This window comes from Lytechinus pictus, chromosome 7, assembly GCF_037042905.1.
Source record: "Lytechinus pictus isolate F3 Inbred chromosome 7, Lp3.0, whole genome shotgun sequence".
NCBI classification, from domain to species: domain Eukaryota; kingdom Metazoa; phylum Echinodermata; class Echinoidea; order Temnopleuroida; family Toxopneustidae; genus Lytechinus; species Lytechinus pictus.
This window is the reverse complement of record NC_087251.1, coordinates 42,913,308-42,930,938: the sequence shown is the minus strand read 5'-3', so window position 1 is coordinate 42,930,938 and position 17,631 is coordinate 42,913,308. Positions and strand designations below refer to the sequence as shown.

The 17,631-nt window shown below is 38.3% G+C and overlaps 1 protein-coding gene across 3 annotated transcripts; it reads right to left on the bottom strand.

The window, feature by feature from the left end:
• Positions 1 to 2,980: 2,980 nt before the first annotated feature.
• On the bottom strand, positions 2,981 to 17,117 carry LOC129264382 (eukaryotic initiation factor 4A-III). 3 transcript variants are annotated; one of them, XR_010294231.1, is made up of 13 exons: positions 16,948 to 17,117; positions 14,213 to 14,285; positions 13,599 to 13,665; positions 12,816 to 12,878; positions 12,261 to 12,393; positions 10,876 to 10,956; positions 8,868 to 9,009; positions 8,197 to 8,335; positions 7,361 to 7,476; positions 6,482 to 6,589; positions 5,652 to 5,779; positions 3,755 to 5,089; positions 2,981 to 3,369 (listed from the first exon to the last, which is right to left on the bottom strand). XR_010294231.1 is itself a non-coding variant. In XM_054902252.2 (12 exons), exons 1-12 carry the CDS (start codon positions 17,075 to 17,077, stop codon positions 5,073 to 5,075), a joined length of 1,197 nt encoding a protein of 398 aa, XP_054758227.2. In that variant the 5' UTR covers positions 17,078 to 17,117; the 3' UTR covers positions 2,981 to 5,072. The 3 variants fall into 3 exon arrangements, 2 of the variants coding, with proteins under 2 accessions (XP_054758227.2, XP_063958817.1); XM_054902252.2 differs by having other exon boundaries at positions 2,981 to 5,089; XM_064102747.1 differs by lacking the exons at positions 2,981 to 3,369; positions 3,755 to 5,089; positions 5,652 to 5,779 and adding an exon at positions 5,804 to 5,996.
• Between the last annotated feature and the right edge of the window lie 514 nt (positions 17,118 to 17,631).

The following is a 17,631-nucleotide window of genomic DNA, read 5'->3' as shown; positions in this document are numbered from 1 at the left end:
GATTTTGTCTCGGACCTCGTCACATGAACAGTATAGTTACAGAGAAGAGGTAAAGTCTGAGAAAGGGGGGTGGGGGGGGGGGGAGAGAAGAGAGTGAAAGAGAGAGGCAAGTAAATTTGAGACAGGAGACTTGCAAGCGGGGGAGGGAGGGGGGGAGAGGCTGTCCCCAATTTAACATAATCCTTTAATTTGTAACAAGCATAATTTCATGTATGTCATTTTCTATAATAAAAGGCACCAAACATTTTTCAATAGGATTATATTTTGACTTTTTCAAATCATATTTTTCTTAAATGCAAATTTTCTCAGTTAATGGATGCATTTTGGTTAGTATTTGAGAAAAAATGAATTGTTTACACTGAGAATATAAATGAAATAACACATCTATTTACATGTATACATATGTAATGACACACCATGAATTTGTAATGTATGTACGACTGGTGACCTTTTTGTGACGAGATTTCCAATAACGTTGCCCAGAGGGAGGAAATTTGATGGATTAGATTTGATTGGAAATACAGAAAGTTTACTCCCATTTTTGTTAAAACTGGGAATTTTTCTTTGGTTTCTCATTTAGCACAAGAAAGAATCACCAGTCAATATTGAGTGAAGGTTAAGAAAAGTTTTTGAAATTACTTCCTGGTATCAGTTTGGTCCCTGCTACAAATTGTTCTCATGCCTTCCTGGGCTTACAATATACCTTGTCTAATGGTCAACTTTAGTGTAATTGCCACTTTGATCCTCCCCCCTTCAGTCAATGGCTTGATCTTACTAATCGCGGAAGTAGTTTACGGCACACCATGTGTACAGTCTTGGAGGGACTGAGATAAAAGTGGATAGAGATAGAAGTGAAATGGAATGCGAACAAATGGGGATGGGAATTAGAGAATTCGGAATGAGCGCAGTCCATAAAAGGACTGTAAACCAGAGTGAGACTCTAGTAGAAGGCTGATTGGATGAGAGAGGTGAGAGAGGCTTGAGTCGGCGAATGGAGCTGTAATCAGGGGTGGTATTCTGGAACACTGTCATAAATTTTGTCATTTCTCTCCGAGATGTGACACTGCTATGATTGTCACAAATCGGTATTCTGAACATTGTCTTTTCCCTGTCATATCTCTCAAAGTTTCCGCCCATCTTTTTCGGAAGCAAACCAATCAAATTCATCGTTAGTTCCCGGTGGGAGCCCTTCTAGCCAATAGGAAAGCCCTGTGATAGGTAGGGCGTATCCCCGATACAGTTGCTGGCATCGCGCAACTACGCGAATATTGATGCTTGACATTCAGTCGGCAGGATATTTGGTACTAAAAGATATGACAAAATTTATGACTGCTACCCCCCTGTCATATCTTTTGCTTGTATAAAAGGATTATGCGCATTTAAAGCCGCGTATTTTTGGTGCGCGCTAAAGAGAAGAGACGAAATTTATGACAATTTTTGTGACAAAAGTTATGACATCCACCAGAATACCGATTCTGTCATATCTCTGAGAAAAGATAAAATATGGAGAAAAGACAATGTTCAGAATACCGCCCCAGGATAAGCCTGTCCGTCTTTAGGAGTTAACTGTCCGTCTTCAGGAGTTGACTGTCAGTCTTCAAGAGTTGACTGTCAGTCTTCAAGAGTTGATTGTCCGTCTTCAGGAGTTGACAGTCTGTCTTCAGTCTATCCGTCTTCAGGAGTTGACAGTCTGCCTTCAGCCTGTCCGTCTTCAGGAGTTGACAGTCTGTCTTCAGCATGTTCGTCTTTAGGAGTTGACTGTCCGTCTTCAGGAGTTGACAGTCTGTCTTCAGGAGTTGACAGTCTGTCTTCAGGAGTTGACAGTCTGTCTTCAGCCTGTCCGTCTTTAGGAGTTGACTGTCCGTCTTCAGGAGTTGACAGTCTGTCTTCAGGAGTTGACAGTCTGTCTTCAGGAGTTGACTGTCCGTCTTCAGGAGTTGACAGTCTGTCTTCAGGAGTTGACTGTCCGTCTTCAGGAGTTGACAGTCTGTCTTCAGCCTATCCGTCTTCAGGAGTTGACTGTCTGTCTTCAGAAGTTGACAGTCTGTCTTCAGGAGTTGACTGTCCGTCTTGAGTTGACAGTCTGTCTTCTGCCTGTCCGTCTCCAACCTGCCGAAACGTTGAGTCTCCTCTCCTGCTGATCCTGCTCTACATCTACATTCGCCGACTCAAGCCTCTCTCACCTCTGCTACCCAACCAGCCTCCTACTCAAGCCTCTCACCCTTGCCTACTACTCAGCTTTTCACTCCTGGTTTACAGTCCTATTAAGGACTACACTCATTCTGAAAAGAATACTCTACTTCCCAACCTCCACTCCACTTCAACCTCTATCCACTTTTATCTCAGTCCTTCCAGGACTTTACACATGGTGTACCGTAAACCACTTCCGCGATTGTTCATAACACCATGCAAACCTTGAAACATCATTTGATCTTACTAGATCAATGAATCAGTCTTATTGTTCCTACATCTAAATCGCGAGTCATAAAGTTGTTCATAAAATTAAGCATGACTGGAATATGTTCTCAGGTTCAAACCACCTACAAAGCGATATATCAAGCACAAGAACATGTAACCAGACATACATATTACAAAACGGCCCCAGGTAAACATGAAATATAAAATGGGAATATTTTAGAGCAACTGGTTATTATATGAACTATCCAAAATGACAGTCGGTTTTACCCATTGGGCCTGAAAAAAAGGAAAGCCAAAACATGTTAAGGCCTGTGTGTACTGTACAAAATAAAGCCTGTAAGTGCATGAAATGGAAAATTGTCAGAGCCTGAAAACAGGCAATATACCTGTATTCATAAGAAAAGGTGTCTCGAGAACTATTCATAGATGAACCATATGAGCTGTAATCAAATGCCATTCCACAACACAGGTGCGGACCACATTCACTTAGAATCATCTCACTTCAATCTGCACGACTTCATCTATAACACTCAAAACATTCTGAGACACTGAAAACCATTCGTTAAATACTTTTAAATCATTTTATTGTACAAAAGAAAACAAAATTCTACTGACAGGGGGTATTCAAAATATTGATCAAATCCATAATCTCATGAAACCTTTCATTGCAACGGCAGCAATATAATGAATGTTACATAACTATTTTAACAATATTTGTAAAAACATCTATGTAAACTGAATACATCCCATCCTACACTTTCCGATTGACACAATGCTTAGATGTGTATTACAAATATCTCTTTTTCTGGGTCTAATAAAAAGGTTAAGATTCAAACAGATCAGGAACAATAAGACATTTGAGGATGTAGTCTGTAATCTCCATTGTAATATTTTAGACACCTTGGCCCCGTATTCTGAAGTCGGGTTTAACTTAAACTCAGGTTTAAAGTTGTGGTTTAAGTATGGAAAGCCAAAAGTATCAAAATTTTTATTAAGTTGTATGTTTCTTATATTTACTGTGCCCTGTCCTGATTCATCGATGGTGAAGACAATCATCTATTTATACTTCCTACACAATTATGAATGATTTGAGAGCCGAATGAGCTGAAAGTATGATATCTCTACTGTTAGTGATTATGTAACAATTGGCTGTCCATACTTAAACCACAACTTTAAAACCTGAGTTTAAGTTAAAACCGACTTCAGAGTGAGTCAGGCCTGTGAGTCAGACAAAGGTCCGGGAAAAAAAAGGGGGGGGGGTAACTTTTATCCCCCCCCCCTCCTGCTATGCAATTTGAAAATAGCACAGAAACATCTCTCTAAGATTGTTTTAGATGTGGTTTTCCTTTCTGTAAAATTAGAAGTGGTATATTAACTTAACCTTGTAATGAGCTTGTATACTGTCAGCAAAACACCCATTCATTGCTAAAGATAAACAAATCATAATTTCTATGCTTTAAAATATATACAAATAGCATATATATAACTTTTTTTTCACTGACTTTCTTGTTTCTGAAAATGTTTCTGAATCAGAAAAGTTTGTAGGGTCACACAAAATAAAAAAAAGTTGACAAAGATAATTTTCTGAAATGTTTGATAGTTTAGATTTACCTGGGATATATGTTACCTTTCAATGACAAACTTCTTGAAACAAGATAACTTATTACATCTTCAACCACAGATAAAATAGTAAAAATATATATACAACACTGTACAGTTTTTATCTATTAATTGACCTACATGGTATACAGAGCAAAATGCTAGTTCTGTGACTTAAATGCACTGAATATTTAATCGTCCTATCCTCCATCACATGCAAATCTACCAATGACGGATTGAAATAGAAATTGAATAGACCTTTAACTTTGTATCTCTTCCTTTATTTTCCTAAAATGCTGTCTGCCGAGCAACATTATTCCCAATATTGCTGGCCTTGAGCAGATGAAATATATCAATATCTCATTTTTATGTGTGGAATACTAAAAATTATTGAATATGATCTAAATGTGACAGAATGCCACATACAGCAAGAGCACTGATATAGGTTATAGTTGAACAAAGAACTCAAGAGTTATGACAGAATAATGCTAACCTTACGCCACAGATAGACCGGCAAAAACAAACCCCAGCCTGACCAAAGCGATAACATTACTTTCGATGACCCATCATCGGTCCGTCTGTTTGGTGCCGGTTTCACTGGTAGGACTGTACCAATAATAATGACAGAAACAGTATCGGAGGAGACAAGAACAGAATGAATTGAATGTAATTGAATTATGGGACAATCAAAGAGGACAATTCCTTTGATTCAATGATCAATTTTGCAGTGGGCACCACCTGTGTGGAACTAGCCTGGGTCCTGTTGCATGAAAACTTACTCTTATATTTAACTGTGCTATCATGGTGACTACCCCGGCAACCTTGATTCTGATTGGCTGCTGAGCCCTGTTACCATGGCAACCTTGATTGTGATTGGCTGCTGAGCCCTGTCACCATGGCAACCTTGCTTCTGATTGGCTGCTGAGCCCCGTTACCATAGTAGTTACCACCGATAGCACGGTGAATACAATAGAAAGATTCATGGAATGGGCGCATGGACTACTGATGACGCAATGGATCACGAAGGTAAATCATCTCTGTAGCACCTTTCCAGTCTAGATGAGATCAGCAACTGCAAATAAAAGAACATTTATATTATTGATATAACATACAACATTAACACTTCATACATGCCCTTAAATTGAAATAATTTCAACGCTTAACCTTATCTTTCAGAGATTGTGTCAGAAAGGGGGAACATAAATGAAATTACAAGAAACTTGGATTGATCAGCATAACATTGACATAAGAACAGTAAACAAAAATTCCTAAAGTTGCATAATATGTTTTTTTTTAATGGGAACCATACTGGTATATCATTAAAGAAACTAAATGCAGCAATGCTAATAGATGCATTATCAAAACAATTCTTGCATCTCTTAAGAGAACATTCATCAAAGAACTGAGCCACATTTTACAAATTTGACATGCCCCCTCCCCTCGTCATACCTTTAAAAAAAAGAAAATTATTGCAGTGGTAGCATGTGAAAATTATTGCACCATGTTTTTAATAAATAAGGAATTCTGTATCATTTTACCACTGAAGTTAGACTGTCACCTTTAACCTTATTAAAAATAATCAAATTTCTTCTCTTTTTTGGGGGGATGAAATGTCTTTGTCAGATTTTTCTTACCATTCATGGGCATTTCATCAATCTGTGTGCTGTAATACTGCTCTATGTCACGCAGAATCCTGATGTCATCACTCTTCACAAAGTTAATAGCAACACCTTTACGTCCGTAACGACCCGAACGACCAATCCTGAAATAAACGTGGTTTTTATGAAAACACAATTAGCTACCTTCAAATGCCCACCTCTACAGTACTAACCCACAAAGTGCTACAAAGAATATGACAACCTGACACCCCAATATATTTCATGCTCGTTTTCTCTATGTCACGCAGAATCCTGATGTCATCACTCTTCACAAAGTTGATAGCAACACCTTTACGTCCGTAACGACCCGAACGACCAATCTTGAAATAAACGTGGTTTTTATGAAAACACAATCAGCTAACTTCAAATGCCCACCTCGACAGTACTAACCCACAAAGTGCTACAAAGAATATGACAACCCGACACCCCAATATATTTCACGCTCGTTTTCTCCCCACAAAAAATCTCACTATTCATTGCATGTTTGATTGAAAATGGAAAACGCAAGTCAATCCTAGCTTGACATTCCATAATGAACTCTCACTGGTGCTAATACTTGAAAAGCATTGAAAAAGTAAAGATAAATCCAACTGAATGATAAATCCCGATCTTAAAATGAGGTCCCAGGAAAATGAAGTGTTTAAAGTATGTTTGTAAATAAATTGAAAATAGAAACAACCTTTGGTACACTGTGATCAACCAATATCTTGGGATAAACAAGAATGAATTACGTCAAAATAAAGGCGAAGTTTGCATGTACAAGTATACACGTTTTATAAAACGCAAGGAGTGTCATGTGACATTACCTGTGGATGTAGAGTTCACGGTTGTTTGGCAGATCATAGTTGATAACCAAGGACACTTGCTGAACATCTAGACCTCTGGCCCATACATCGGTAGTGATAAGGACACGACTGCATTGAAGTAGAGAAGAAAGCATTGTTATATTCAACACAGCTAGAGGATATGCATTGTCAGAGAACTGTAAAAGATAATCTTGATTTTCTGAGTTAGATGGCTGAGCTCTGCATTTCGTGACTGTACTGTACTATTTTTAATTTTTGGAAATTCTATATTCATATCATGAAAGTACGGTAGGTATACTGTTTTAATTGAACTAGATCGTCATGAGCCTTTTGACCGAGCAGGCATGTAGTTAACAAGGGAAAATACATCAATGTATTTGTTGCCTCATATTCCAGGAACTAGGAGACAAACATGCCATACAATTACAGTTTGGACATCGATCGTTTCACACAGTAAATAATGATGTCCATGCCCATCACCTGCAAATCAACAACCTAGATTTCATCCCAATACGTAATCAACTGAACTACATTACCGACCACGATTTAATCCCTTATCTCAGAAGAGCGGCAAATCAAAATCGAGAGGAAGATGTCGACTAGTATTCTTATTTCTTTTAACAACAGAACTTAAGCATCATTAAATGAATAATCTGTTTAGAATTTAGAACAAATGAAGACAAGTTTATCCAAGCCAAAATACTTATAGTCCTGGGTCTCATCTCATGAAGAAGTCGACTATTTTAACGTTGTCATTGTGGCAACTGCCACGGTAACAGGGCTCAGCAGCCAATCACAAAACAGGATTTTCATGGTATATACAATAATAATAGTGCTACAATAGTTGTAAGTCTGAAAAGGGGCTCCTGGTTGTCTCACCTAGCCCCTGATCTAAATTCCTTCATGATGGCTTCTCTCTCTTTCTGTGGCATGTCGCCATGCATGGACGACACCGTGAAGTTCGCTTCCCGCATCTTTTCAGTCAACCAGTCAACCTAATGAAACAAAGGAAAATGAAATGATATTCTGATTGCATTGGTATCATCAATACAGGGCTTTTCAATTCACAATAGAATAATGATAAATGATAATTGTCAATTAATATTGCACAATTTCTAAATGGATATACTCAACTATGCATACGCAATACAATAAATAACCAATAAACAGGAAACAAAGATCAACAAGATAAGCAAAACATGTTTGATTAAGACATAATTATAGGAAATAAGGGAAGCCTATTATCTCTACATATTTCTTTCCAACAGAAGTGACTTATTTATTGGAAGCTCTCTTTGATAGAAGGCAGAAAACGGGTGTACAGTGTGGAATTAATCTAAAAAGGAGGTTCCATGAAATTTGATCTAGTGACAATTGCTCCACTGTAAATTCCACAATGACAAACTGCAACCCTGGATTTAACACTATACCCTATCCTAAATCTAACCCTAAAATAAAACCATATAGAAACCCTAACCCTATATCTTATATTAACTAAAGCCCCGACACTGAACCCAGGAAAGGTGGATAATAAAAATGCTTCTAAAATATGTACCCTAATCTCTTTGAGAGTACTATTGTTCCATTAAATGTTTCCTAGTCCCGCAAACGTTTATTTTCAATTGAATCAAATTCAATAAAATTCACCAAACAAAAGAATAACTTGGTAATAAAAGGGTTATTTTTGAGATATTCTTTTGAGTGAAATCTCTTACCTTCCTCTTTGTGTTGCAGAAGATGACAGCCTGTGTGATGGTGAGTGTATCGTAGAGGTCACACAACGTGTCAAACTTCCATTCTTCCCTCTCCACGGCAACAAAGAACTGCTTGATACCCTCCAAGGTCAATTCATCACTGTGAGAAACATTGGCAATGCAATATATGAAATTATTTAATAAACCATGAAAAATTCAAAATCCACTTTCACTTCTACAACATGCCTGTCGTTATTCTGGACCTATAATTTCCTTAAAAATATGAGGCCTGTTTCATAAATACTTACAACTATTGTGACTTCCATAGAATCCTTTATTGTGATTGGTTGTTGAATGCTGTTACCATGGTAGTTACAATAATGGAAAAGTCTTTATGAAATGAGCCCATAGTCTGGATCTAGATCAAGTACCTTGTTCAGGACTGACAGTCAGGATTTATATATACATGAACCCATCAATATCATAATTTTTCCTACAAGAAATTAGCAAAATGTACATTTATAAACAATGAGCACACTGAATTGTCAAGACAACAATGAATGTATGAATATACAATATATCTAGAAAACATTTTGAGCAAACATGCATTTATGGTGTTGCTGGCTTGCCATAGTTTCGGTTGATCAGATCAATCATAATTCTTTGTAAGACAGGGCCCTGGCCATACTTACCGTTTGACCAGGATTCTGATTGGATCTGTCATGAATTTGCTGGTCATTTCCAAGATCTCGTGCGGTAATGTGGCACTGAAGAGTACTACTTGGGTTGCAGGAGGAAGGTACCTGTACACATCATAGATCTGTTCCTTGAAGCCTGTCAAATACAATATGAGATCATAAGAGAAGACAATGACAACAACAATAATAATGATGTTGAAGGCTTGCTGGGGAAGTTTCAATACATGAATGCAATTTCTGGCTTTCACCCATTTAATAAGATCATGTCAGATATTATTTAGTGGGTGAAAACCAGAAATTGTGTACAAATAAGGTATTTATATAGCACACTTATCCCCTTTGAGAGGCGCGCAAGGCGCTTCTATACTACCCTGGCTAAGGTTGGCTAACGATTCCGGCGCTTTTTGAGAACTTCCCTCCTGCCGGTACCATCTAACACACCTGGGTTGAATGCAGCACATTGTGAATCAACGTCTTGCTGAAGGAAATTACGCCATGGCCGGGATTTGAACCCACAAACCTGTTTCAAAGTTCAAAGACTCATGTACTAGGCAACAACACTCTGGGTAAAGTGAACCTCAGCTACAAAAGTTACCCAATTTGTCATAGCAATAGCAACGGTGCACCTTTAGGCATCTTGTCAAAACTCTGTATTGTTTCTCTTCACAGGAATCCTGCTATAAACCAGGGCTCCACACTAACCCTTTTTTTCTACTGGCCCGACCTGATCATGTCGGACCAGTACATACCCAGTTTTCCATTTTTTACTTGACCGAACCTAAAATTGACTGGTCCCAAGAAATAAAGAAAAATATAAAAAGACTTGAGTTTACTTTGCTTTCTTTTATTGCTTATTGTTACCCCCCCCCCAAAAAAAAAAAATACACACACACAACATAATTCATGAGAGCCATTTTTTGAGACGCCAGAGCCATTTTTATAATTTACAAAAGAGAAGAAAATATATTTTGTATCAGATAGATTTAAACTTACTGGTCATGTCGGACCAGCAAGTCTGGCTTTTTCTGAAAAGTTACTCGCCCGACAGCATTTTTTTTTACTGGTCTGGGACCGTCGGACCAGTGCCAGTGTCGCGCGCTGTATAAACCCTATGCATCTTTTCACAGCGGCTTTTCCCGCATTCGATTCCCATTGTTTTGTCTATGGTGACATGTGAGAAATGAGATAAGCCATTCGAAGATTCCCTGCGTGGAAGTCACTGCTCTGAATTTTTTTTTATATGCCTTGATGTATATTCTAATCCATCTTGTTCATTACAAATATGACTTGTATGGGAGATAAGTGTGGTATAGAGTACCAAAGTGATGACGTCACAAAAAACTTGTTTAGCATTTCAGCATTTGGTAGAGTATGATGAAAAAACCCCACTACCAAAGTTTGGTGAGAATCGGTACATGGGGGCCTGAGATATGACCTCATGAATCCATAATTAGCCCGATTGAAGTCAATGTATTATTGACCTGGTTCCAAACTTTTAGAACCAGGCCAATAATACATCGACTTCAATGGGGCTAATTATGTATTCATGGTCATATCTTGGGGCCTCATGGACCGATTCTCACCAAATTCTGGTAGTGGGGGGTTTTCATTATGGTATAAGAAGTGCTGAAATGCAAAAAGTGAAAATTGATGACGTCACACTTTGGTACTCTATATCCATTCAAATTGATTTCTAGAGGAGGTTAACATGTTGGTCTAAACAGTACCCTGTACCAGCTCCTGCAATGATGGTAATATTAATAATACTCATAACTATTCAGTATTAAGATACTAAAATATGGATATCTTCAGCATTTTCCACACTTAAAGACTTAAACATGAATTATAAAGCTCATGAAAGACTCGATTATTTTTTACCTTTGTTCAGCATCTTTTCTTTCACATATCAAACAAGATCAAAACATGATGAATAGAGAGACCTATGTAAATTATAACATTCATAGAAAGTTTCTTATTAAAAACGTAATTATTATCATGTTACCTTTGTTCAACATTTCATCTGCTTCGTCCAGGACCAGCATTTTGATGGCTCTCGTCCTCAAATTTCTTCTCCTGATCATGTCTGAATGATAAACATATCAAGAATTAACATTTAAACACACTTCTATTTTTTTCAGATTAAACTCAGTATTTTCAAATATCTTTTGATAAAATCTGAACCAATACTCATAAAATATCATTAGGAAACACTGACCTTCATCTAGTTTTCATTGATTACAATTAAAAAATGCACAAGGAAATACAAATAATAAAAATATAATCAAAATAGATATGCAAACCGCCAACAACACATCAAAAGGGCAAACTGCACTGCAGGCCATCATTTATATTTTTCCGCAAATGGGTTGTTGGTCTACCTTTCTTCCACTCTATTTTCTATTACCTTGTTGACATTTTAATAGTTATGTGCTACTTTCCTAAAACATGGGGCAAAACTATTCTTTCAATTACAATCATAACCCGCAAAACATTGGGTGAGGAGGGCTTGTTCTACATATACCCGTAGGTTTGCTCTAGCTCTATCTTGGATTGATCCCAGGGTTGGAGGGGGGGGGGGGGGCACTGCCATTACAAGCTGGACACCATGCACATACACAACAACCATATACACAGTAAAAATATCCGGTGTGGATTTACCACAAGCTGGGAATTTATCTATATCCACTCCAGAGAAGAGTTAAACAACACCAGTTTGGTTTTGGCCTCACACCAATTGGTGTTAAAACAGCATTGGTTTGATTCAAAATAGGTGTTGCTTCAATACTTCTCTGGTGTGGACATATATACATTCTGGGCTGGTGGGTAATTACCACCAGTTTTTGCAGTGTACATGTAAAAAGGGTTTTACAGGGCCGAGTGATGCACACACGTACAGTAAAATTGCAAAAATCAAGAAAGAAAGGGTTATCATTTTCAAACCTTGGATACATGAAAAGGGAACACACATGCAATTCATCTCATTGAAGTTGCATTATTTAGGGTTAGGAGTTGGAAGGGGGATTTCTCATTCTAGGTCCATTTGAAGCCCTTGCATGTACATAGCATTCATATTATTTCATTTCATTTCATTTGTTTACATTTCCAACATTTACAATATGTTTTGTTCCATACATCTTAATACATAATCAATAGAACAAGGACCATTTATATTACAATAATCAAGATAACCATTCAAACAGGCTGGAAATGTAGGAGGCTGCTGAAAAGCGGAGCTTGTAGAGTGCAGCCTCCTAATAATTATCATGAGAGTGCCAACCTTCCCTTTTCAACCCCATGTTACAAGTATGGCATCCACCTTCTAAAGACATTGCCCTGCCTCCCCCCCCCCCCCACCAACCTCCAGGAGATTGATGAAAAATGTCTTACCAAACACTCTGCCAGGTGTCCCCGAGACTACGTGTTGACCAAAGTCAAGTTTTCTAATATCCTCTCCAACATTAGTCCCACCAATGCAGGAATGACACTGGACACTCATATAGTCACCCAAGGCTAGGATAACCTGTAGAAATAAAATATGGATAAAAGAGAATAATCTTTTTAATACAACATGACAGAGTAAACAATAGCTGGATTTATAAAGCACTTTTGCAGAATACAAAGCGCTGCTACTATTACCCTGGCTTTAGCTCGACCTACCACTTTGTCAACGGCGCTCACTGCATTCAAGGAATTAAATCCTGCCAGGTACCCATCGCCTCACTTGGGTGGAGTGCAGTACAGTGTAGATCAATTTCTTCTGAAGGAAAATGGCTAGGATTCGAACCCAGGACCCTGTTTGACAGGCAATATTCAGAACCACTAGACCATGACGGGTCCACATGCAAAAGCGTATGGGGGAATTCTTTGAATATGTCAAATCTCCATATGAATGGGATGGAAGTTTTATTGCTTCAATTCATCATAAACTCATTACAGACTCACCTTTTGAATTTGTGTGGCCAATTCTCTTGTTGGAGACAGCACCAATGCTTGTGTTTCTCTGAGCTGAAGGGAACAAGAGCATAACTCAGTGATACCATATGTTCTGTACTTGATAATTTGAGATAAATTACATTGGTAGCTCTTTTACATTGTGCCATCTTTGAAAATATCACTTGCATATCTAATCAATGTAGAAGCAGCATTATTACGAATTTCATTTGTATCAACCTAACCAGCCCTTGTATTAGCCAACAAGACAATTGCTTATAGGTGCTCACCTCATCTGTCTTGCTGGCCTCAACTGTGGTTCTATTGTGATTTAAAAAAAAAACCTGCCTTGCCCTCCCAATAACCTCTTGATTTTGGAAATCGTCTCGAAAACTTCGACCTTCGGCCAAAATATTTGTGTATAGAGACAGTGATTTTCCGTTTCAAAAAATGGTCTTTTCCGTTTCTGAAAATCTGTAATTCCGTTTCAACTTGATCTAAAAATGGAAATTCTGTTGTGTCACTGAAAATGTACACGGCAAAAACCTGAATTCCATGATTTTCTGCATGAAAAGTGTAAGAACCAAACGGATTTTCTGTTTCTTTTACCCGTAAAACGGAAAATCACTGTCCCTATGCGTATTCTGCACGTATTGTGCTATTGGACCTCTATGGTGAGGAAAGAGATGTGAAGCATGTCACTGGCAAACTACATATGATTTCAAACACACAGCATTCTTGGGGAGATCAGGTTGAGTTATTTTAAATAAATGGAAATTTTCATAATGATCTAACCTGTGTGTCTAGACATTGTAGAATGGAAATAGAAAAGGTGGCAGTCTTTCCTGTACCAGATTGAGCCCTGCAAAGAAATGAGAGTGAGAACAGAGTAATAAATTAGACTGAATCATCTTCTTTTCATTATTAATTTGAAGACACTGTCATACAGATATAAATACAGTGTCAAACTGTGATTGTTTGAACCAGATGTTCTGTCTAAGTTAAACTTAATGCAGCATGAATACTCGTAAGAAGATTAGGGGGGGGGATAAGTGATTGCCATGCATCCATCCCTTGGCATAACTTACAGTTACAGTGTAGTTTTTCTAACCCTAGCATATATCTTGTGGGGCAGTTTATTATAAAACTGAAAAGGGTACATTATGCAACAGCACTCTGCCATAAAAAGGAGTATTTGACAAAAATATAATTTCACTTCATTAAAATTGAATTATGGAACATAGACAATCATAAACATATAAGAACAAAAATGAGAAGAAAAAAAATATCTTAGAGAGGAAGGTAATCTTCATTCAGAGCTATTTTTAAAAAGAAAAAAGAAATATTGAAGCAGATACATGTAGGTGATAGTTTTTAAAAAAATGTTGATTTGTGTTTATCAGACTTACTGTGCAATTACATCCCTGCCTTTTACAACTGGTTTGATGGCTCTTTGCTGGATTGCAGATGGTTTTTCGAATCCTGGAGGAAATGGTAAAAAAAAAATCATCTTCAGAAATTAGAAATTAGTAAATATTTGATTTTTTTTTTACAAAGAGGTTTTTGTCAAAAGTACAGGTTTAATTTGAATGACATATGTCATCCTGTGGAACAATCTTAATAACCACTTGCAATAACAATAGAAAACTAGAAATCCTCTCATTTTTTGCGACAACTAATCAAACACACACCTCCCAGGAATGAAGGAATAATGGCATATCTAAAACAAAAAAGATTGAAAATTTACAAATAATCTAAGTTAGGTTCGACTGCCTCTTCATTGTAAAAAAAAAATCTATGTTTTTAATATATTTGGGAAAAAAGAAGAAGTTTCTCTTGAATTGGGATGTTTTGGCGAAACAGTGACTGGCCTTCTGCACAGTCCCCCTTGTCTGCGCACACATGTATCGGCAAGATTTGAATAAATGATATGCGACAACCACAAACTTTTACACCTGCAATACATAGACAAATATTTTCTATTCATTAAAAAATCTGACTCAGAATGGAGGAAAAATACTGAATTTCAGGCATTTCATGTGATGGCCTCAAAATACAGCCTTTTCTCATCAAAATCTCTGAGTCGTGTGCAAACTCAAGAGGTGTGCAGTACTAGTGTGCAGACATGGGGCACCATTTTTTTGTTCAATATGAAAATGACTGGCCGAGAATTTTTACAAGAAAACAACATTTCTTTCAAATTTTTATGAGATTTTTGGCTCACTTATTCCTTAGAATATAGGACGATTTTTTTGTGAAATAAAAATAAATTCATGTTTAATCTTAACTAAAAATTTTAGGTGCACAGACATGCCCCCCTTCAAAACACATGTTATTCAATAGACCCCTCTACTAACTTAAAGGGAAGTTCAAGATGAAGAAAACTTTGTTTTAAATATAATAGAAAAAATGAATTATTCTCAAACCTTCACCAATATTTTTTATTATAACAAAAAATATTGGTGAAGGTTTGAGAAAATCCATTAAAGATTTTGAAAGTTATTAGAATGTTAAGATTTGGATTTGTGACATCATAAATGAGCAGCTGTCCCATATGTTATGCAATATAAAATGCAGAAACGTCAATTTTTAATGATTCGTGATGACTTATTCTTGTTTTCTTTATAGAAACGGGTGTGAAATGATTTATTGATATTGATTGGGTCTACTATTTTCAGTTTTCTGAGAAAAGTACTCGACCAAAAAAGTGGTAGGTATGTGCCACGGGCGAGACAAAAAACGGGGGCCTTGCGCAGAGGCGATGGTCGGACAGCGCTGAGGCTGCTTTTCACCATAATTGCAGCTCACCGTAGCAGATCAATGCGACCAGAATGGCGTAACGAAAAATATGCGAAGCTTTGGAATGGATTTCTTTCTTCTCGATCAGTAGATGTGCTGGTCAGAAAATTGGGATCGTCCCAGTTTACAGGGACTGTCTCAGTTTTCAAAGATTTCTCCACGCAAGAAATCTAGGAAAGTCCATTCACCTGTCAAGTGCCAACATCAATCGAGTGCGCTAGTCAATGTAAACATATCAGGTTTCATAACAAGATTATTGGAAGACGGCAAGTCGTGAAAAATAGACGGTGAACTGGGGGGAATTGAGGTCACTGAATCTATTTTTAGCACTCTCAATCCCGTAATTGCCGTCCATGTCCCGCAGGGGTAAGTGAAGAGAAACTGTCCCCATAAACAAGGACAATCTCAATTTATCAAGACATGATTTGTCTTGGTTTATGAGGATATCCTTGTTTTCTGAGACAATCCCAGTTTTCGGACCGGCGCCTCTACTGTTGATAAGAAAATGCTAACGTTATGCTTTGGCATGTTTGGAGCGGCTTTCTTTGTTCTTTTTCTCCCAGGGGAGGGGGGGGGGGCACTCAGTATATAATGCATAGTGGGTATGTGCCGTAGAGGGGACCCCCATTTTTACACTCAAATTTCCGTTCCAGGGCATAGCATTTTCATCTTATTGAGAAAAAGAACTAAGATTTATAAGAAAGCCGCTCCGAAGCATTGATCCGCCACAATGAGCTGCAAATTTGGTGAAAAGCGGCCGCAGAGCGCTGTCCGACCATCGCCACTGCGCGAGCGCACCCGGCGCCCGTGCCTCTGGGCTAGCTGAATACACGTAAAAAAGTGACGTATGCCCGTTCCATAGGGATGCACACGCAGCCGCAGGCGACCCGTTTCAAGGACCCCCGTTTTCACAAACATTTGTAGTTCCGAAGCCCGTTCCGAGGACCCTCCTTTTTACAATAAGCCCGCTCCAAGGCCCCCGGTCTTTGTCCCGCCCACGGCCCATACCTACCACTTTTTTGGTCGAGTACCCCCCCCCCCCCCGGGCTTTCTCTCAATAAGACAATAAGATAAAAATGCTATGCCTTGGAATGGAAATTTGGGTGTAAAATGGGGGTCCCCACCACGCATTATATACTTAGTCCCTCCCCCCCCCCCCCCTTGGTTGGCAAGCAAGCGAAGCGGCCAGTGAGGCGGGAGCTGTGACCGGTAATACCCCGCGAGCAACACTCCATTGAAACACATGCGCATGCAAAAGCTACACTCAAGGAAAGTCTCACATAAACTACTCACTACTCGCTAGTTTCAAGCAAGTCGAAGGGCTATTTCTAAATGGAAAACTCACCATATGCATAAATTCCTCTAATGAGGTCTTCTCTGAGAGAAAGTGAGTCAAATGTTGGGGTTACGTCCACCTCTTCACTCGTCTCAAAAGTGATATTTTGGGCCTCTTGTGACAGCACGCGACGCGTCATTTTGTTGTCTGTCGGTAAAAAAATGATCAATTATGGGCTACGTCGCCCTCTTTGGTCGCTTCCCGAGCATTCAAGATCAAGTCTTTCTTTTTTTGCACAAAATGCCCGCGACAGTGCAGATTTCTAATAATTTGCTGCAAAAGTAAAGTGCCGAGTACATGAGAAATAGCAATCGCTTGACAAGCAACTGCTACTGCCATACAACTACCATGCTGAACATGTTGAAGATCCTAATTTTGATTTGAAAGACATACATATCACTGTAATAGGCCCTATTCCTCCCTATTCCAATATATCAGAAGTTCATAAAAGGACCAAATCCATGTCATTTTCACCAAAATTTTGTACAGAGTTACTTTAGAACCTAAATATTTCAAAAATTAATTAGGAAAGCTACGTGTTTAGGGTCAAATTTGCGGGGATGATAAAACAAAATTAAAATGTTTTATAAAGGATGTCCTTTTTATTGCCCCGTTTAGAGTCCGATTTGCGCGAGGTGTGGAAGCTGGGGCCGTACTAAACCAAATGTTGTGTCTGTAAAGGAAAAACCGACG